The sequence below is a fragment of the Chaetodon trifascialis genome, chromosome 16 (assembly GCF_039877785.1).
Source record: "Chaetodon trifascialis isolate fChaTrf1 chromosome 16, fChaTrf1.hap1, whole genome shotgun sequence".
Classification (NCBI taxonomy): domain Eukaryota; kingdom Metazoa; phylum Chordata; class Actinopteri; order Chaetodontiformes; family Chaetodontidae; genus Chaetodon; species Chaetodon trifascialis.
This window is the reverse complement of record NC_092071.1, coordinates 6,383,001-6,404,416: the sequence shown is the minus strand read 5'-3', so window position 1 is coordinate 6,404,416 and position 21,416 is coordinate 6,383,001. Positions and strand designations below refer to the sequence as shown.

Sequence of the window (21,416 nt, the reverse complement as noted above, 5' to 3'; positions counted from 1 at the left end):
TGTTGTCCTCACAAGCCAGTGTCCAGTGGCTACCTCTTCATTATCTGGAAGTGCTGAGCAGATGCGTGTGGGAAGTACTGCTGTCGTGTTTGTTGTGACACAGATTGTGTTTGGACGGAGGCGCTTCTGTGCGTAACGTCCTAAATGTTCAAAGATGGTAAAAATAATGACGAGAAAATAATGAACAGCAAGTTAGCAGCGTTAGGGACAAGTATTTGAAACCTTTAAGAATTCTGAATGGCCTGAAGCACCAACCTAGAGCTGAAACAGGTCTTTGTGTTTGAAGAATAAGACACAGCGACTTAACCTCTGTGTCCACTGAGATGTAGCTGCAGGTTGATTTTTATTTGTTTGAACTGGATACAAAAGTAAAAGACCAAACTAGAGCAGGAAGGAAAGTCTGCTGTAGACAAGAGAAATATCTCTTATGTCCAAAGTCTGGCCTCGAACAGATAACAGGCCCACGTCACCTCATAGGGCAAAGTTGAATATGATTAAATCGCAATGCGATTGATATCCTTTTTCCGGTTTATGTCATGCTTGAAGATACTGTAACTGTACAGTCAACAAACAAACCTGCTGCTATCCACCTAAAAGTAGTCCGTCAGCAGTGGGCAGTGATAAGAAAGGTCATTAATGAATCGGCTGAGCAGGTGCAATCCAAAAGGCCAGATGAGTGTTTTCTGCGATGACTCGGCCGGCGCCAAACAACACATCGAGTCGCCTCCACGCTGTGTTCAACCTTTTGCCTTTTGACTCCACATAAGTGACGGCAGCTGCGGCGAGCTCCATCTGACATTTGGGGAAGTCGGGAGTAAAATGGCTCTTCAGCGTAGACCTTTAACTGCGGCTCCACTTTTTAACAAAGTGATGGATCTAAAGAGGTCTCACACAGGCCGGATTCGTGATTACTCGTCTCCTGTGCCTCCATCACTGACTGTTTACTCAGTGATTTGGTGGATTGGGGGTGTTTTTTCTCACTGAGACGTGAGAACAGTTGACAATATGAGAAGTGAAATGCATCAAGTTTCACCTTCAAAAGAAACCGATGAAACAATATTATGAGAGACTAAACACTGGAAGAGTCTCTTGCTTTCAGAGCAGAATATGAGGACGGGATTTAGTTACAAGAGAGATCCCAGTGGTGATACCGATAGACCTCTCAGCAGCACTCAGGTTGCAGCCTCACACTGATTTCCTGTAGCAGTGAACGCTGACAGGTTGTGATAATGAACTGGTTTACCTCACATACTGATGACCTACTTTAGTTCAAAATCAGGGTATTGTTGTTGGGCGTGTGACAGGGAGAGATGAGGAAAAATGCAGCGCGGACGAGCCAGAGTTCAAGGTAATTACTGCCAAAACAGGGTGAAATAGCCTTTAAAGTTTGCCACATCTTATAAACCACATTAGGAAATGTTCCGAGGCCTGACACCAGACTTTATTTCTTTAGTTGGAAGTACGTTTTCACAGTAAGATGAATAAGTGCTGCCTACTTTTATTATTTTTTTTGTGTTAAATCAGCGAAAACCTCAAATTTTCAATGTAAGGGTTGTCTCTTTGTCTTTTTAGTGAAGTAACGTAGTAAAGCTGCTGTGCAATTTGCTTTAAAAATGAAACTTTTGAAGTTGTGAGGGAGACACAGAGTTGATTCCCAGATGGTGCAGTTGTTGGGATCAGTCTGGTTTTTGTCACCAGGCTCATAAACAGCACAGAGGAGAGAGTCACCATCCTGCCGAATGCACAGTGACAGCAACACATCGCCACGAGGGCTCGCACACACCAAATCACACCATGCCTGGAGGGACTCAGTGGGAGGCCGCGTCTTAGTATGACCTGTAATGGATAGCACTGTGACACACACACACACACACACACACTCCAAGGTACCAGGATGTCAGCAGAAATGGGGGAGCTGTGTTTGTTGTGACTCGGCTTGTCTTTCTGCTTTGCTGCACTTCTGTTGGAACCTCGATAACACAAGAAATGGACCAAAAATGACAGATGTGACAAAGTGGCTGAGAAATTGCAGAAAAAATGTGCGTGTTTTTATGTGCATGTGGGCACGCGAGTTAAGTCACTGTAATAACAGGGAGGGTTTGTTTAATTCCAGTGAGCCCGTCGTTTCAGTGGGTCCAGAGGCAGAATGAACACTTCTCCTCCACTTCACCGTCCGTTCTCACCTCTTGCTTGCTTCTCTGTCCTCACCTGTATTTCCTGTCTTCCCTCCTCTCCCAGTGCTCCATGCCCTCCTGTATCGTGGCCTTCCATGTGACCTGCGCCTTCGACCACGGCCTGGAGATGAGGACCATCCTGGCGGAGAACGATGAGGTGCGCTTCAAGTCCTTCTGCCTGGAGCACAGCAACAGTGGTACAACCATCAACAACCCCTCCAGTTTGACCAGTGTGAGCAATGGCAACCACACCGCCGCTTCCACCACTAACGGGGCACTCGGCGCCTCCAGGCCTGACTGGGCCGCCACCATTGTCGGCTCTGAGCTCCGGCCGGACCACCAGCACCAGCCAAACAGCAGCAGTGACCCGGAGCAGAGGGCGGTATTGTACCCGGTTTCGGTGTCGGCGTCTGAGCGAGCAGAGCGGGACCAGCTGGAGAGAGAGAAGGTCAGCCAGAGGAAGCAGAAGCTGCAGGAGCTTGAGGATGAGTTTTACCGACTGGTGGACCCCAGGGAGGTGGCCGAAAACCTGGCACTGCCCGTCTCACAGGTACGTTAAGCCATGGACCTCAAACACTTTGATTTGTCATAAGAAATGATGAACATCACTTACTCCTTCAGACGGTGAGTCAGGTATAAATAAAGCAGACGAGGTCGACGCGCAGCTGAAAACAGCTCGATGGCGAGACGAGCTAACAGGCGACAAGTATGCAAATACAGTGACAGCGACTTACAGCGGGGCATCTCAGAGCGCGAAGTTCATCGAACCGCGAAGCAGAACCGTTACTTTTCTGTTGACTAACAACAAGAAGCTGCTCCTGATTGACAACACTGGACAACTAAAGACAGAAGGACAAAACACAAGAAATGTGAGGAGCGCTGGAAGCATCCGCGGCTCAAAATGTTCCGAAATATATAAATAATGAATCATAATAATAAAGAACATTTGCTGAGGTCGCTCCATTAGCCTGTACGTGATTCTGATCTTTGCCTCTTTGCGTACAGAGGTAATCATATACTAGTCGAGATGAAGGGTTTGGCTCCCACAGTTAATTAAATCTAATCAGATGTGGTATTGATGAGTTGCATTTGGAGTGCCGGCGCTCGTGCATCAAATGAAGTGCTCCGTGTTCACAGGTAAACTGTCTGATAAATCACAGGAATGGGTTTTGAACGTACCGTGATTAACTGGTCTCAGCTTTCCAAACGTGGCTGTGGCTGCAGGCGGGAAAGCTGCAGCTGTAAGCCAACCGCTGTAGGGATAAAACATGATCTGTTAGAGTACCTGGTATTACTGATTGTATTCAAAGTGGCCTCGAATGTTCAAGTGTAACTGAACTATATTGTCTCCAAAGCCATATTATATGGCGTAAATTCCTTCCCTGAAAAGCACCTTTGGATTTGGATGAAACAAGACATTTTTAAATCAATGAGACTCCTGGTTTACTCCTTGTTTGTTTTCTGTTTCATTTGAGGCCATTGATGTCTCAATCCACTGACTCTCTTGAGAACTTTAGGATTTTAAAAGATGGGAATATTTTGTCTCTTCCTCGAGGTGGACTTCTTATATCAGTTCTGGAAGATGAAGAGGAAGGCCAACTTTAATCGACCCCTGGTGACCTTAAAGAGGGACGAGGTGGACAACCTGGCCCAGCAGGAGCAGGACGTCCTCTATAGACGCCTCAAACTCTTCACACACCTCCGACAAGACCTGGAGAGGGTGAGTAGGAGTGTGTGTGTGTGTGTATGAAGCCTGAAAGGTTGCTTTGTGCAGTTTGCTGGAGGTAATTCTCTAATACTGCGTGTCTGTGTGTTTGCACACACACTTAAATGGATGCTCAGTGCGTGATCCAGCCAGGCTTGCTGATATTTAAGGGCTAATTTACATATTTCAGGATGTTAATTAAAACGATCATTGACAGTATCATATAAAGTTGATTTTGGCTGTCATGAATATTAATGTTAAATGAATGAATAGCCTGAAGGATGGAGGCATAATGAAATGGCTGAATGATATAATGAGTGATTGAATGATAGCCCAGCGCTGAAAGTTGAAGTGAAAATCCACCCACCACACACAATTCATTTGGTTTTTCCTGTGGTCTGAGTTCACTGTGACACTTTGTTCACTGTATGTCGTGAAGCCAGTCGGCACACAGAAGACTTTTCTCTGACCTGAAGTTTCCTTGAGTGATTTGTTCTTGTGCTTCTGGTTTTGGGACAGACAGACTTCAGATTCAGCCGTGGGTGACCCAGAAACAGGCACAGAAACAGTATACGTATGTCTCTCGGGATGTTGAAAGTTACCTCTCTAGTCGAAAAATGTCAGGGGTGGAGTGGTACCAACTACATATAGTCGATATATACTCTCCTTTTTCTGAAAGACAGTGTTTGGAGATACTCAAGAGCCCCTTACCGAGCTCCACTATGTTGGAGTTCCCCAGAGAAAAATATGGTAATGTTTGGGCAAGTGCATGTAAGGGGGTCCTGAAGAGGATCCTGCTGAGGGACCCCAACACTGAAGCCCTTGGACGGAACAGCCTACCTCATCTAAACCCAACAGGTGCTTTAGCCTTGAGCTTCTGTGCTAGTCCTGAACTGTCCATGATGGCCACCATGTTCAGGCATTTCTCAGTAGCATCAGAACACCTTGAGCCACAGAGCAGTGATTGATTATGAACAGGATTTGTGCCCACAGATCCCTGCATGTCTCGAATACTTGGAATATAACTGGTCAACTGATGACCGCCACCACAGATAGATGGTGAATCCGGATGTGCAGCTGCAGTGAATTTGGGGGCATCTGGCTGAACTCTCAACCTGCAGAAGAATTTGCTCTGCACCTGCAGGAAGGTTGGAGAGAAGTCCAAGTCGGTTATGTTCAATGCCCCCGTTGTAGAGAAGCTGCTCGAACTGGTGGTCGGAGTTGGAGATAACAGAAGCTCTGCAGCTGAAAAAGTCAACCGGTGGAAGGTCTGGGAGGGTATGAAGAAGACATACGCCTTTGTGGACAAGGTTGGACAGTTCTGCCCAGGGTGGATAAGATTCGCTCCAAGACGTTGTTGGGCTTGTTGCTTCTTTGCCTTTATACCAGCCATCGTAACTTCCTTACTGCTTCCTTATTCCTATTCACAGAGGAATGTCTGAGCAATGAGAATTTCTTTTTATTTCTGCCTTTAAAACGGCAAAAATATTAGTTTATTGATGAACAATTACATAAAAAACTTGCAGGCTGTTTTCTGTGACCAGCAGCGTTACCATCATACTCACCAGTATCAGTTATTTCCTAAACGCTCACCCAGTCGCTCAGCGTGAAGCTGAACTGTAGTAGCACAGTTTTGAGGTCGGTCAGAACGGTGAAGCATTTCCCCGCTGCCTTCAGTATCATAGCTCACACTTGGCAGCTGAATGCTCACCACTATGTAAATTTCCTCGCTCGGTTTCTGGGATTGGTTGCACGCATGCCTATAACCTCACTCCAGGCTCATGTTCGCGGTGCTCTGATAGTTGATTGGCATTCGCTGCAGTGGTGCTCTCAAAACCTCGTCCTGACCCCGCAATCTACCCAGCAGAATCTGAATGACAGCGGGCAGCCCACAGCCAAACATCCACTGCAACCTGAGCGGAGGACGATACAGTTGAGTCCGCTTTGCCAAGGACGGGCGGCGAGGCTGCTGTGTTGCTTCTTGTGTTTGGACAAATGCTTCATATCATTACCACAATCTAAAAAACATCACATGGTATTTGCTTACTTTCTGATACTAAATCTGCCATGAAGAATCCCTGTTGAAAAAGTTTCCCCCACAAACCCTCTTAACAACCAGTTTAAATGTATTTTCTTTCAGCAGAATGTAAGATAAACCAACAATCTGGTGTCCTAAATACTTTTCCTTCATGTCTTTGGCATGTGATTTGATACCGTGCAGTTGGCTTGCCTTGGTTTGGTTGTTGATTTAATTTGGCTCACAGTAGGAAAACCTTTCGGCAATTATGTGGCTGCATATCAGCTAAATGACCCACTATTCTGCAACAACTAAAAGAATAATATACAAACACAGCAAATAATTGGACAACATATTTTAATTGCTCATTGGTTTTCCCATTTAGCCTCAGCTGGTGATGGCAGCTGAGTGGACTGAAGGAGTTCTGATTAGACGGATCAGCGTGCTTCGCCCAGCATCCCGCGGGGGTTAATTTGGCTTTAGATAACGACTTCTCACCTCTTAGCTTTAAAATGGATTGAGAAATATTTTCCCACAAAGCGGATAGCCACTCCTCATCACATGGGCTTTGACAGTGCACGAGTGGCTGATCCATCTCACAGTCCGCGGTGGACAGAGTAATGTTTAGGTCGTGTCTGGATCTGTGCAGATTTCTTTCCATGTGTTTTGTGTGACTGAAACAATACTTCAGAGGTGTTTGTTTCCTATGCACTTGTGTAACTGTAGACTTAACCACAGTGGTCTCCAGCGGTCAGGCTTTATTGATCGTTGCAGGCCTTGCTAACCTCCTGACCACTCAGTGTATCTGTGCACTCCATAACTCCTCTCCCTGCAGACCACCTATTATTGATGTGTGTGGTGTAGAAGTGCACCATAGTGCTTCAAGTCTCTAAGGTTAGCTCTGTTTATCCCCTCAGTAAAGGGTAAAACAATTGAAGACTCAGTAGAAAATATGCATGTGTGAAAGTATGTAAAGCACCACAAAAACATCTGTTTTTGCAGCATTGCATATATGATAATATCCACATTAATTTTAGCTATTTGCAAACCAATCCCACTCAATATAACACCATGTCTCCATTATGCACTAAAGCATACATGCTTCCAGAGAACTCACTTTAATTGGTTTGTATTACTCCTCTCAGCCGGCGAATGTGTTTGTTTTCCACTGCTGTCTGGTTCTAACGTTGTATGGTTGATCCTACTTAATTGTTCATTATGTAGAAATTAAGTAAAACCAACAAAGCATCTGAGCTCGAGCATGAGTAATAGTGTAATCTCATTAATCAAGTTTATCCTTGCGAGCTCTGATAAACGCTCGCAGCCTTAACGGGCACTTGAGCAGGAATACAGCACGTCGCACGGGGAGTCACTTGGCTAACGCGACGGCGGTGCGTCGAGCTCCGTCGCCCGTGAAACGCATCTCAGACGCCGCAGGCTGGATTTTGTCAGGACTCATGTTCGTGTTGTGGCATTTTCAAAGTGGCGCTGATTAGCCCGAACGCGATGCTACAATTGCAGATCAAAACACGGTGACATTTGTAACTGATGGCTCCATGTTGACAGCTGGTCTGAACGGAGGAAATAACAACAAGTTGCCGCTGCTTCAAATCGAGCAGCGTTCCTCTTTAATGCCGCTCGAAGGTCTGACAGAGAAAGGAGGATTGATTGCGTCTGCTGCTGGCAGGTCTCCCATGAGGGGGATTGATCATCAATTGGTCAAGTATCGGCCGAGCGAGTGTTGACAGCTCACCGCTGCTGATGCTAGCGGCTGTCGATACACAAGCTCTCGCTCTCCTCTTCTGTCTCCTTCACTTTCCTTCTGCCTGTACTCCCTCTCTTTCATCTTCCCTTTTTTTTTCCTCCTGATACCTGCTTCCGTTTGTCACACACACGCACACACACACCACCTGTAAGAAACAGAAGTTCACTGCTGACCCATATTTTTAACCCATATTACTATATTTTGTCTCTTTTTAGTATTTTTAGCAAAAGTTATGCTTTTTATTGTTTTGTATTCATTCATCATCTCTGAGTTCAAGTGTGAGGTCTTTTCCGTGGAGATGTGTGTGTGTGTGTTGTGTGTATGGCATTGTGTGTGTGTGTGTCAAGGCGAGTGTGTGTATCTGTGGGTGAGAGAGTATTCCAATCATCTCTGATTTGCTGGCAAATTGAAAAATCCCCTCCATCCTTCCATCCCGTCATCCCTAGACCCCGACCCAATCAGACCCCACGACCAAACCCTCCAGCCTGCTGCTTTTGTGAATTAAATGTGTGTATGTGTGCGCATGCTGGTGGTGGTGGTGGAAGAATCCGGGGGCTAATGTTGGGGTGGATTATCCCCCTCCTCTTCCTCTTTGAAGTGCTGCCAATGGAACGAATTGCACCGTGCTGTCCCTAATGCACTGGTGAGCTTTCTCCATTTCTGTGCTCCTCTCCTGAGTGCCGCCCCAAACCCCCCTTTCACCCGCATCACTCATCCAATCAGCGAGCAACATGTCGGAGCAATGTGCTGCACCGTGATTGGGTCGTGTAAATTAGCTGCTAAATGTTCTTCTTCTTTGGCTCGTGGTGTGTTCGAGTCAGGCTAAAGATGCAGGTGTGAGCGTGGGTGGAGGTAGATCACGATCACGGTAATGATCCTGCATCACCGCTGCTTGTGTTGAGAAGGTTGTCGGTGCAAATCCCTGCACCAGCTGCAAAGATCTGCTGCAGGATTGCCTGTTAACAAACCGCTGCAACCCCAAAAAACAGATGAAATGAATGTAAATTAAGATGGAGATAAGAATGAAAATAAAAACAGACTCAATGCATAAAACCGTACAGTTAAGTATTAAAATTTTGGTAAAAATAGAATAGAATAGAGTAGAATAAGGATAAAAATCTGAGAAAACTGGAAATAGGCATGTTAGAATGAAGTCGAGATAAATGACTGTGTGTATCAGACTTGTTTCTAAATTGAATTGACCTAAAAAAAATTAGTTGGCTATTGGCTTCAAGCAACTTTCTGAAATACACTCTGATTCCCCCCAAAACCACAAAACAAGACACGATGTGTTAATTAGTGAGCTTAACTTCGGACACAGCCGGGCTAGCTGTTTGCCCCTGTGGCCAGTCTTTATGCTAAGCTAAGCTAAGCTAAGCTAAGCACCCTCTGCCTTCACGCGAGGGTGGTATCAATCTTCACGTCAAACTGTCAGCAAGAGAAAAACACATTTCATGTCAAATGTCAAATTCTTCCTCTAACACAACAGCGGTTGTGTATATCAGAAGTATTTAACACAAAGCAGTCGCAGCTGCTGAGTATCAAAAACTGTCAAGTACCGAAGGCTGGCGTCAAACGCTTAATCACATTGTTGTGATGTGACATTAAATGCTGATTCGTTGGAGAAGTTTGACTTATTTTGTTAAATTAAAAGCATTTGTAGAAAAAATATGCCTAAGGTATTGAAAAGCTTTTGTATGAGCACTGGTGTTGACAGCTTCCAAACGCTACGAAGCCCTCGAGGTTAGCTAACTGTTTGTTAACTATAGATGTAATCTATCTATCTGTGTAATGACATTTGAAATGTGGTGGTCAAACACGCCAACGAAAATACGTACTCCTCGCTGGATCCTGTACATAGGACTCAAACTGCGGTGTTTATGTTCACTGGCTGGGTTTGGATGAGGTTCAGTCCCGAAGCAGAGGGTCAGGGGTTTTAGCCCGAGAGGTCTGCAGAAGCTGAGGGGAGCGGAGAGAGAGCTGGAGCTGGGTGAAAATAAGTTAGTGCCAGAGAGGAGGAGGAGGAGTGCAGGGTGGAGGCTCTGGAAGCACAGAGGGAAAGGAGCAGGGCTGGAGTTTCCAGTTTAAGGACAGGGCTGCAGGAGAGGTGCTGAAGCTCGGGGAGGAGGTGGATGAATCGTGGGAGGAAATGCCAGGGCTTGGCCCAGGACAGGAGACAGGGCAGAGCTGGGGCTGACGGAGGGAAAGCAGGTGTGAAAGAATCCCTTTTCCTTACTCATTTCCTCCTGCATGTTTTCACATCTATAACTACTCGAGTCGAACAATTGCACTTAGTCTTTTCCCTCCCGTCAGTACATCGGCGCTCCAGCCAAGGCTGGCAAAATGTCTGGTGGCACGGTGCCGTCCTGCGCCCTGCCCTCTGCTCTCGTTCACTCTCTCACGGTAAAGACTTGGCAGCACACTCGGCCCAGCAGGTCAGCAGTCCCACACCCAGGAGGCCCTCAGAGCAGAACACAACAGTACACTTATGAAACAGCCCCGTTAATGAAAGGGAGAGCAGGGGAAAGTTTTGATTATGAGCCGCAACATATGTTTTATACACATATCTTGTTTCACGACTGAGCGCTCCCAAGCAGAGCGGGAGGAGGAAGATGGTATGTGATCAGAGGGAGGGGTATTTATGGGAAGGAGCTGAAAGAGGAGACCTGAGAGTGAGAACGTAGGGATTTGGAGGGGGGCAGTGATGTTGCAGAGAGCCAACCTGGACAGAGGGCAGCGCCGCGAGCCTTCAGCTGCGGGTCTGGAAGCAGCACGGTGGTGGAGGACTGATATGTGTCAGGTAAACTGAGTCGGTACGTCCTGTGCCGAGGCGAAGGAGAGGAAAGCCCCATCAGCTAGTTTTCCTTGGCTGCAGGTTACAGTTTCACAGTTTGTTTTCTTTCCACAAACCCCCCTCGGTGCTGCATTCTGTCCGAGAAGAGCGGAGGGGAAGTTTTGAAGCACAGTAAAGAAAATATATGTGCACAAGCTTGTGACCAGACGTTGCATTCGAGTGAACGTGAGGCAGGGAAAGGTTAAAGAGGAGAATTTCCCACATGTGGAGGAGCTGAAAACACAAAAGTCACTTGGCAGATAAGGCTCGCTCGTATCTTTTATCATCTCGGACTGCCAGCATCTGTGGATGTCCCACAATCTCTGCGGCCTGTGTTGACTCACATCCACAAGTCATAAATGCCAAAATCCACATAACCCACCAAAGAAATCCTCCAACCTCCTCCAGTTTCTTCCATTTTATTTTATTTCACCAGAAGATTGTCGATGGAAGGAACCACAGAGAAATCTTGGACTCTTCTCCTGACTTTTATTTCTTTACTTAACTCGTCTCCTTTCTATACAATCATCCAAGGAACACATTATTTATGAAGGGGCTCTGAACCGTTTCACTGTGCTCACATGTGAGTTTCATTAATGCTCTGCATCCTCAGCCTTTTCGCCTCTTTCGTAACAAGTAGAAATCATGTTTTCTCATGTTTAGAGGTGTCTCTTTTTTATTTTGTGAATATGTTTCTGCATAAAATCGTGACATAGAAGGAAAAAATACTGCAGAATATGTCCTTGTTTGCTAGTATAATGACATACAGCTGCAATAAAACCAACAAATGCTTGTCACTGATAGCCGTTTCCTAAAATTTCATAAAAGTTTAACAGTGAATTGTTGATTGATCATAGCTCAGATTTAGATTTCCTCAATTTAGCAGCAATATTTAGAACTTTCGCTTCCTCTTTACAGCAATAAATCCAGTGGTTTAAAGTTGCTTGTTCCACCTTCATCTTAAAAGTTGGACTCCAGTGCTTTAATATTACACTTTCATGGAGTTGTGGGATTCACACGATAAAGATTAAAGCAGATTTTAAAAATTGAAGCAGTAGAGGCAGAGATATCCTGATTTTAAGCCTAATATGGGTCAAGCTCAAAAAACGCTGGATTCTACGCTTCCCATAACGCAACCGATAACATCTTTTCATTAGTCCGTCCCGGCCTGGTGGATGTCCACGCCCTCCAAACTCTGCGCCCTCGGTTTGTTACACAGGCTTTCTGTTGTAAATTTATGTGTCCGAGATATTTTGTCTGATTTGGCAAAATTCCTCCAGAGCCACAGAAGATGTTATACAACCAGAAGAGTCGGAGAGCGCAGACCTCCGCCACGGCCAGAAGTCCACTTTTCTGTCATCTCTGGCAAACCTGCAAAAGCAAATCTCGTCCTCAATATCATTGCTTGTTCTCATGAAGGACATTTTCTTGAATATCTCTGCGGGAGTACATTGCAGATGATTCACATTTGGATGTGAGTAAGAGGAGGAAGAGTTGCATGATATAGCTTTCTGTATGGACGTTTGAGCAGCTACATGTGTGGGCTCTCCCAGAGGATCACTGCTACCTGTCAGTGTGGACTGTGATATGGAGTCACAATCGTATAAGTGGCTGTGTTTTGAACTTTACTACCGTCCGCTGGATTTTAAGATGTAGGACATTTATTCTGACAAGGCTGAACGCCCCGTCTCACAGTGTTAAAAGTGAAAAATACTTTGTGTATCTGCCCTGTGATTCGGATCTGCTCCAGAATTTGATGGATTCGTCGTTGGCCCTTCGTTGGCCCTTCCACCAAGTTTCATGAAAGCTGGGCCAGTAGTTTTTCCACAGTCCTGCTGACAGCCTGACAAACCGGACTGAAAACATAACCCTCCCTGGCAGAAGTGACTATTTTGGCTGGCTGAGTAGCGCTCCTCACGACTAGTAAACTGAATTTGATTTATAAAATCGGGGGAATTCCTCAAATGTGAGGCAGAATTGACCTCAAACATTTCAATGTTAACTTGATTGCAAGTGACTTTGGAAAAGAGCCTCTTGTGGAGTAAAATGCAGCTCAGATGAGCTTGTTTGCATGTTTGTTGTATGCACAGTAACTGTGCAGCTCTTCCTTCCACCTGCAGCCTCTCCCCAAATTCATCTCTTTTTATATCCAGACATTCAGCTCAGTTGAAGAAAAGACCACCGACTACAAAGCCAGAGGCAGAGGAAGGAGAGGGTTGCAGGTGCTGGGAGATAAGTCATTTGACTCCTTTTTCACTTCAGTTCTTGTCATTACATTCATATTTAGACGCCGCCGCTCCAGCACCCTCCGCCGCTCCCCTCACCCCTGTGCATCGCACACCCGCCCCGCCGCTCATCTGGCATGAAACTGTCTCTGGTGTTACGCAACGTTAGGTAGGGTCAGGGAGAGGACAGAGACATGGAAAGAGCGACACAGAGACCGTAGTGCTGCGCCTGCTGGGTCTCACTCACACACACAGATGCATGAACACACACTGATGTCGACTTACATGCTTCACTACCGGTAACATGTACGCTCACAGCCGCGCACACACATACAGAATCACTCATCACCCACATGCATACTGACAGAGGCATGCATGGCTTGCATACACACACTTTTACACCTACACACACAGTGGGGGGGGGTTGTAGCTGCGGGCCAGACGGGCCGAGTCATGCAGCAGACAGACCCACCCTGTTGGATCAACGTCAACCTGGCTCCGCACACACAACTCTGCTCCAAACCTAATACTGGCTCACTACACACAACCCCTTCTTCTTCTTCTTCTTCTTCTTCTTAGGCTGCTGTCTGTTTCCAAGATGCTTCAAGGTACCGAGAGAGATCCAAGACAAGGGCCTTTTCTGTGCACCAGCAGCGATTACTGTTATATCTCAACGTTCAACAGACGCTTTAAGTGTTTTACCAGCCAGCCAGGTCTCATTTATAGATTTAGGAAGGAACTGGAACTCGTGGTTGGCTTGGACCCAGAGTGACCGGTAGAGTAACGCAGACTCCTGAGGGAAGCAGTCTGGTTCTTGCTGTAGTTTACGAGCTCTCTGCTGCCTGACTTTTTTGGCCTGCGCTCATGCTCGCTGATGCGTTCTCCAGAGAGACTTCCCAGACATCAGAAAAACTGTTGACCGATGGGATTTGAGCACTGATCAAACGCGGCACGTCACTTTGCTGCGTCTGAGCTCATTCAGATGAGAGCGGCGGCGACCTCAATGCAGGATTTAATGTTGAGGTTTATTTCACATTTTAAATCAAACAAATTAGGGTATCATCGGGACTGCTTTGTGTTTTTGGAAGATGTCAAAACAGATGGGAGATGTGTTTATAACTGTAGCTTTGCTCACTCAGTAACTCATTAGGTGAAAGCTTCCCAGTGCAAGGTCAGAAGTTGCTGTTGAACTATTACCTTGTTTAGTTTTTAATCGATAAATCACATTCTCATTGGGTGTAATGCAACTTTCTTTGTCTTAATGCTGAAGAAAAACCAGCAGCTTTTCTCATGTTTTAAATGGGAGTAATGGGTTTTTGCAGGGTCATAAAGTAAGTTGAGTGAAACAAAAAAGTAGTTAAAGTAATGAAGAGGAGATGCTTCAAATGAAGCAGGAATAAGAGGCAAAGTCAGGAAGGGAAACGCCACGTTCTGCAAGAAGTTCAGACTCCTGAAAGCAAACACACTTTCACCTTTAGTCTTCAGTTTGGGCCAAGGGTCACGTCTAAAAATTGATTGCTGTGAGTGTAAAGGCTCCCAAATACAAGCAGGAGTAAAACTGTGGAGACAGAAAAGGTTAAATAAAATAAAATCCTCAAATCAATTCTAAAAATGCTCCTTTGCTGCCTTCCCTGTTCTGCTCGGGAATCTGGCTGCACCGTTCTGACTGAGCTGAAGGCAAGAACGGGCTTTACACCTTCAGGTAGCCTCAAGCTCCATTCAGCCTGCGAGAAGCTGCCTGTTGAGATCCACTGCTGTTTAAAATGCTGCATGCTAAGCCTGGCTGTGTAACACAGCCCTAAGGCTTCAAAGCTCACAGAGAGCTGCTCCTTTGGCCCTAGCCTTTGATACCGCTCTGCCACAAGGTCACCGAGCTGCCCTACAGGCCACGAGGAGAGATCAGAAACACTTAACTATGCCAACTTCAATGAAAGTACGTACCTGATCTAAAAATGAGAGATTCTTATGACATGCTGACATGTTGGGTGCAAGACAGAGCAAATCGTCAAGGAAAGAGTTCACTAAAAACATTTTCAGAAAGAGAAAAGGTGTCGCACAGTAAAGATACAAGCAGCATAGAAATACTGCCAAGCAGACACGATCTGCTGCATAATTATGGCAAACTGCTGGTCGTAATTGTTTTGAGTGGGTTTCCCGCACAACAGGTGCATGAAGTCGTCGTGTGATTTGTGGTTGGTCTCATAATGAAGTTTAATTCCTGTCGCGCTGAATTCGCCTGTTTGCAGATGAGGCAGATCACTTCATCTGTTCACCAAGGTGGATCTATATTTTCCTGAAGCCTCCTCTTCTCCTCCTTTTTGATGGCGACTTCTCCATCTCACATCCACATTGAGCTAGCTTTAGCTAACAGCACTAGCATCGACGATGGCCACAACGTGCCGTGCAGCCAGTATCTTTCTCCAAGCTGTCATTCCTAACCTGACAGATGTTTGTTGGGGTGTTGCTGGGGTCAAGCAGTGTAATTACTGTGGGATTCAAATGGACCAGTGGATGATTAAAATACAATGCATGCATTAATGTGTGAGGCTGCACAAAATGTTTCTGAGCTCTGGGCCGCACTTTGAGAAGCTGTGCTGCACACTTAAAGCTCATCATCATGTTTATTTAGGCAAAATGTCTAGTATTGGTAGCTGCATTTGCCTAAGATGGCTCATGTGTGGCTTTCTCAGTGTGCTTTTCTCTCCTAATCTTTGGTTTGCTCACAATGTGCACGATTCTCGATTGGTGAACGGTGGAAGCACTTGATAAACCACAGCGGGACTTTGTTTCTGATTGCAAAACAGAAAAAAACAGCATATAACATGAGTTTCTTCTGCAACTGAGCAGCCACGGAGGTCCAGTGTTTGATTTAAAGGGTGAGTGTTAGCATACGGCGAAATATACTGTTTCTGATGCCGTCCCCTGCTGCTCGGAGACATTTTCTCTTGCTGGAATATGCATTATGTAACAGTACAGGACTCGCGAGGAGCAACACGAAACTTTCTCCTCAACTCTTGAGGAAACAAAGCATCTGCCGGCTGACTCTGTCTCCCTTTTCTACTTTTATTTTTAGAGTCAGAGTGATTTTTCCGTGACATTTCCTGCCTGGCTGCTGCAGCCCAGCAGCCGGTCTTTTCCAGGCAGAGCGACAGGCCAGGCCACGCAGCCTTTTATACCAGCTAAGTGGCGTGGTAGGCCAGCTTCAACTGTGCACCTCAATGGCTGCTGTTTAGACTGCTCCACCGTGGCAACAATGGCACTCCTGAGTGACTTCAACTCGCCACTCACCTCCGATCACTCTGCATCCAGTCTCTTTTTATCGTCTCTTTACTTTTTCGTCTTTTTTCTGGACTGCGTGTTTGACTTCTTTCATACATCCGCCAACACAGAACTTTCTCCTGATATTTTCTTGCTCTCATTCTGTCCTTTGCACACGTTTCTTTTTATCTTGCTCACTGCCTCATTTTCTTCAATTTCATCACCTGCTCTCTTCTCACCTGCATAGAATTCCTCCTCCTGTCTCACCACCTCTCTGTTTCTTTCTCCTTCATCTCGATCTGTTTCTCTCTCTACCTCCTCCTCCTCCTCTCTCCCTCTTTCTCTCTCTGGAGTTCCTCACCATCCCGCTGCCCCTCTGGTATGAGCTCTGTTGGATGAAATAAATATGAGGAGGAAGAGGGATAAATATTTATATCTGCTTCAGCTGTATAATACTGTGTGTCAGTGTGTTGTTGCACTGTGTGCGTATGTCTGTGTGTGCATGCAAACATGTAAGGTGTGTGTGTGTGTGTGTGTGTGTGTGTGTGTGTGTGTGTGTGTGTGTGTGTGTGTGTGTGTGTGTGTGTGTGTGTGTGTGTGTGTGTGTGTGTGTGTGTGTGTGTGTGTGTGTGTGGTATATGATTTCAGACCCTTGGCCAGTGCAGGTGCTGAGGCTGCTGTGGGGATAAATAATTCACTGGAAGTTAAACCTTAAATTCACATCACTTTGATAAGACAATAGGAGCAGCATGGCAGCACTCACACACACACACACACACACACACACACACACACACACACACACACCACCTGGCACTGAGCATATGCGCCTTCGGACATGCATGAGACATCCCTGTGCAGACACACGTTTGACACAGATATCATGTTATACAGTAATCGTGCATGAAAACACACTTTTGCAAACATGTATATGCGTGAAATGGAACACACACATTGGCTCGCTCTGATAAGCTCACATGCAAACTTAACACAGTCAGAATCTCACGCGTGCACGGGGCCAGTAAGGCATCCACGCACTGAACACACAGCACTGATGCACACGCTTCAGGAGCTGAAAAGCTGCTCTGTGTTGTGTATTACAGTACTACTGTGTGTGACTGCTGTGCTCCTCTGTGTGTGTGTATTTTGCTTGTGTGCATTTAAGATGACCATTCGAGTCCATTTCTGGCTGTGTGAACACATGAATGCGTGTGCGCTTTTGTGCACTAGCGAGTCAACCATCTCTGTCTCTTACAACACCCTCACACACTCCGACAGGCTCACTAGCTGAGCTACACACAGATAGGGGTGCGTCAATAAGTAATGAGAGCGTTATGAGGGCCCCCCAGTTGACCCGGGCCTTTAATATTTTACAGTAGGGTCTGTCAGACGGTACCGGCCAACACACTGCCACAACTCAACCGTAAAATCTCACTTCGCGGGGACTCGACGGCAAGCGCCGCCCTCTAAGGTCCAATTTAATAACATCCTCTGAGAGCCTGCCAATGCAGTCAACTCAAACAGCACTTTGCAGAAGTTTTTTTAAAATCCTACATGCAGTATGTGAGATTAAAGCTGCCGAGCAAGTTTTCTGTGCAAGTTGTGAGGGAGTAGGACTCATTTTGGAGCGTTAGGTTCTAATTGTGAGCAGTGTGAGCAGCACTGATGCTTTCTGTAGCGTATTAGCATTTAGCTGGATGCACATTGCCCTCTTGGTTCATCTGTCACTTACTCTTGTTTTGTTTTATGTCATCAAAGTTAGGTTTTCTGCGCAGGAACGCTCACACTGACGTGGACATTCACACATGAAGGCTGTTGGTCAGTAAGCAGCAGGGTCTGTCAGATGGGCATATTCACTTGAACAGGTCAGGATTAAGCTTCTTGCTCAAGGGCACCTCAGTGGCCGTAATGAGGGAATGGCGGGTGTTGAGAGAGTGTGTGTGCAACACACACTCATGCTCACTTTTGGAAAAATGTAGCCTGGCCCAGCAGGCAGGTCTGAAGGTAACAGCAGTAACATTACCTGCTGGATCACAGTGAAATGTGCAAAATACCATAATAATTAGCCATCAGAGAGCAGATCTTGCAGTGCTGCTTTTGGGCCTTCAGTGACTCGTTCAACAAGACGTGCGATGGCTCAAGTTCGACTTCCAAACAAAAGCCACGAGGACAGAAAATAAATACAGACCTTATACATTTTCATTCAAACCAAGAGCGGTGACTTGTCTGATCATCTCGTAACAGTCCAATAGCTTTCTCACAGCTGCAGCACATCTTGTTCCCAGTTTAGCTGGGTTTATGGATATTTTGGTGGAAACAGCTGGAAGGATGAATATTTATTAATTGACTGCATAGCACAGTCCATCTGAAACTCTCAGACTTCTCGCTCGCTCACTAATGCAGCGTCAATTCATAATGCATAAGTTCACAATTAGAGGAGAGCGGCTCCAAATCCAGATGTGTTGTTGGCCGCACGGACGGCCGAGAAACAGAACGGACGTGTTGCACAAGTTTCGGTGCAGCAGCTTAGTATAGATCAACTCAGCAGGCGGCCAATCAGCTTTGGTTTTGATTGTATTGGCTCACAGTCAGAGAAAGCAAGATTTCCACAGAGTAGAGAGGCCCAGAAGCTTTTGTCTCCAAAATTTACCTGCCAGACGTATTGATTCATGCACCTAAGTTTTACTGTGTGTGTGTATTTTTGTCTTCTACACAGTATACAAAGAAACCACTGCCCGCACAAAGCGAGTAGTGAAAGCATTTCCAGTCAGGACAGGCAGTGCTGTACAGGCGAAGAACAGAATTTATTAGATTTGGACATAGAATCTGTTTCCATTGGGCTGTTTTTATTGAATTTTTAAGTGAAACTTGTAATAATAGTGTAATACTTCACTTGTTTCAGTCATGCACTCAACCACGTTAGATCTCGTAGCCAAAAGCAGACAGTTATTTTTTTTCTACACATCAAAACCAAGATGCTATAAACAAACTTCTCTCTCAAACAGCCACAGATTTATCGTTTACCATGAATGCATACAGCACTGTGTCCAGTTCAAATATTAAAGACTAAAATCACGTTGGCAACATGCTTCGGTGATGCTCATGGCTGCTTCAGGCACATTTTGGTGGTTTTGTGGGCAGTTTTATGACCTGCAGTGTAAACCGTCTCCTGAACAGGCATTTATTGCAGACAGGTGTTTATTTGCTGGAACATGAAGTTCTTTAAGGCTGCAAACGTGAGCTGTTATAAGACGGTTTATGGTATTTATATTAAGAGCGTTTCTCTCAGGCTGTCATTGCAGTTCGCTGAGAGTGACAGATTGGAATCACACAGTGTGCAACAGAGCAGATTTATAGATTCACTAGTCTTTTTTCAGTCTGTATAGAGACATAAAATAAGACATATGTGGTTTCCAATGCCCCAGTTTTGCGCATTAGCATTTTTTCCAGTGCATCTGTGTCCTCATTTATGTGCTTTAATGTAGATGAAAGGGTGACGGTGGAACGGTAGACGGCCTCCGGTGACTCAGCCGTAACTGAAGTTGAACCAAGCGCTGAAAAATCAAAAAGTGCCTCAAACAAAGTGAGGTTTGGTTGTCGCTGCTTTGCTGCTCCGCGCTGCGACGTGTGTCATAAATTCACCTCTTTGGTTAACACCTGCAGCATAAAACGCTCGCTGTCTTGGTGGAACTTCATGAGCTCTGACCAAACTTGTTGCAAGTTGCCAGCCTTGATATTTGGTTTGCTTCGGCCCTTGCCTCATGACGGTGTCACAGACTTATAAAGCAGTGTGACAACAGAGGTCTGCCTTCAGAACATAAACAGCGACGTGGGAAATATTTATTGTGGTTACAGTTTCTCACTTTAAGCGTCACGTCCTGACTCAGTTGTCCTTCTGTTAGAAGTTTCTCACATCAGCAACCGTGCAGGGAAAGTAAGAGGCATCACCCACTGATCTGATCTCTATACCAGGCAGTTTGATGTAAACTCCCCTCATCGCACGGAGCACTTCACAACCCCTCCATAACTCACCGCCAATTTCACTGCATGCCAATAATTGCAGTTTGAATGTGCTCAAATTCACAGAGAGCAACTTCAGGCTAGTTAATGCTGTGAAGAGGTTTTCAATCCGGTTTTTAAGAGATGATCTGATCCTGAACGAGGTGCTAAATATCAATACTGATGTGAGCAGGGAGGTTTTATTATGATCACCTGCTTGCCTTGCTTTGTGGTGAGAGCAGCCCAAGCTGGCTGCGTCCACCAGGCTCGCTTTCAGCAGGGAAACTTGTCCTCAGTCTGTAAATCCAGAGTACAATAAATTGAAACTAATTGGGAGGTTTCAAAGATTATAGTCAGCTGGGCCCACCCTGGTAGCGCCAAATACCCATCACTTCCCTAACTGACTTTCACCGTAAAGGTCTGAGCACAATTTCGCCGACGTTCCCACATGCTGTAATTTCGTCCCAGCCAGCCTCTCAAACCATTATGGAATAAAGCTTCCCTGCTGAGCACCCTGCAGCATCTGCAAACACATTCCTCAGACCTCCACTTACCCCTGGCCAGCCTGGCAATAAAACATAGCCAATTAGGCTTTGCTCCTTGCTGTGTGAAGCCCTTCTCCCGCTGCTGAGTGTGATTTGAGTCTGAATCACTTCCTCCCTGTCTCCCCCTCCTGAGAGGAGGTGGATGGAGAGGAAGCTCTCTACTTCAACCGCCAAACAGTGTGAAACTGCTCTGTTGGCGGCACCGCCACGTCTGTGTCGTGTGCAGTATTGACCATAATTGAAATGATCCTCTATTCATTTCTGGGCAGTAACGCCTTTGTAGACGGGATCCAGGCAGACATGGTGTGAACAAATTTCACCATATTTAAGCTGTTTCAACCATTTGGTTACGCATATTAGTGCAGTATGAGGTGACTGAAGAGTCACTGTTTCCCAGGAAGTTCAGGAGGGCGTAAGGATGCAGTGATCCAGCTGTTTCTCTCCCGATGCTGAGACCCCTCAGCTGATATCTCACTGTGTAGAACGTACTGGGATCAGTCTAATGTAAGATAACACAGCATTTCTTAACTCAAAATATGATATGCTTATCTCCTGATTAGTGTTGATTTCGTCTACGAAAATTCTGACTAAATATCGTCGTCGACGAACCTTTATCACGTGACGAAAACGAGACGAGATGCAACGTAAATGCTATTCATGTGACGATAACTACAATTAAATATATAACGCAGTATTGCTGACGAATAGAAACAAGACTAAATGTGGTTTACAAAATAGAAACTCAGCTAAAATGTCTTCGTTTTCGTTGACTAGAACGAGACGAAATGTTCTAACGTTATTTCGTCTCATTTAGTCGTGTTATTATTATTTTGCAGTATCTCTGTTTCCCGTGTCTCACTTCAGGGGCCGCATCAGGTCGCACTGCGCTGTCGCA

At 45.7% G+C, this 21,416-nt stretch overlaps 1 protein-coding gene across 2 annotated transcripts in view; it reads left to right on the top strand.

Moving 5' to 3' along the window:
* Positions 1 to 21,416, top strand: part of jade2 (jade family PHD finger 2) — a 186,990-nt gene that overhangs the window by 112,239 nt on the left and 53,335 nt on the right. For both annotated transcript variants that reach the window (XM_070982656.1, XM_070982655.1), the window contains exons 9-10: positions 2,239 to 2,724; positions 3,730 to 3,894. In XM_070982656.1, coding sequence (XP_070838757.1) covers positions 2,239 to 2,724; positions 3,730 to 3,894 — 651 coding nt within the window. The remainder of the gene's footprint in view (positions 1 to 2,238; positions 2,725 to 3,729; positions 3,895 to 21,416) is intronic.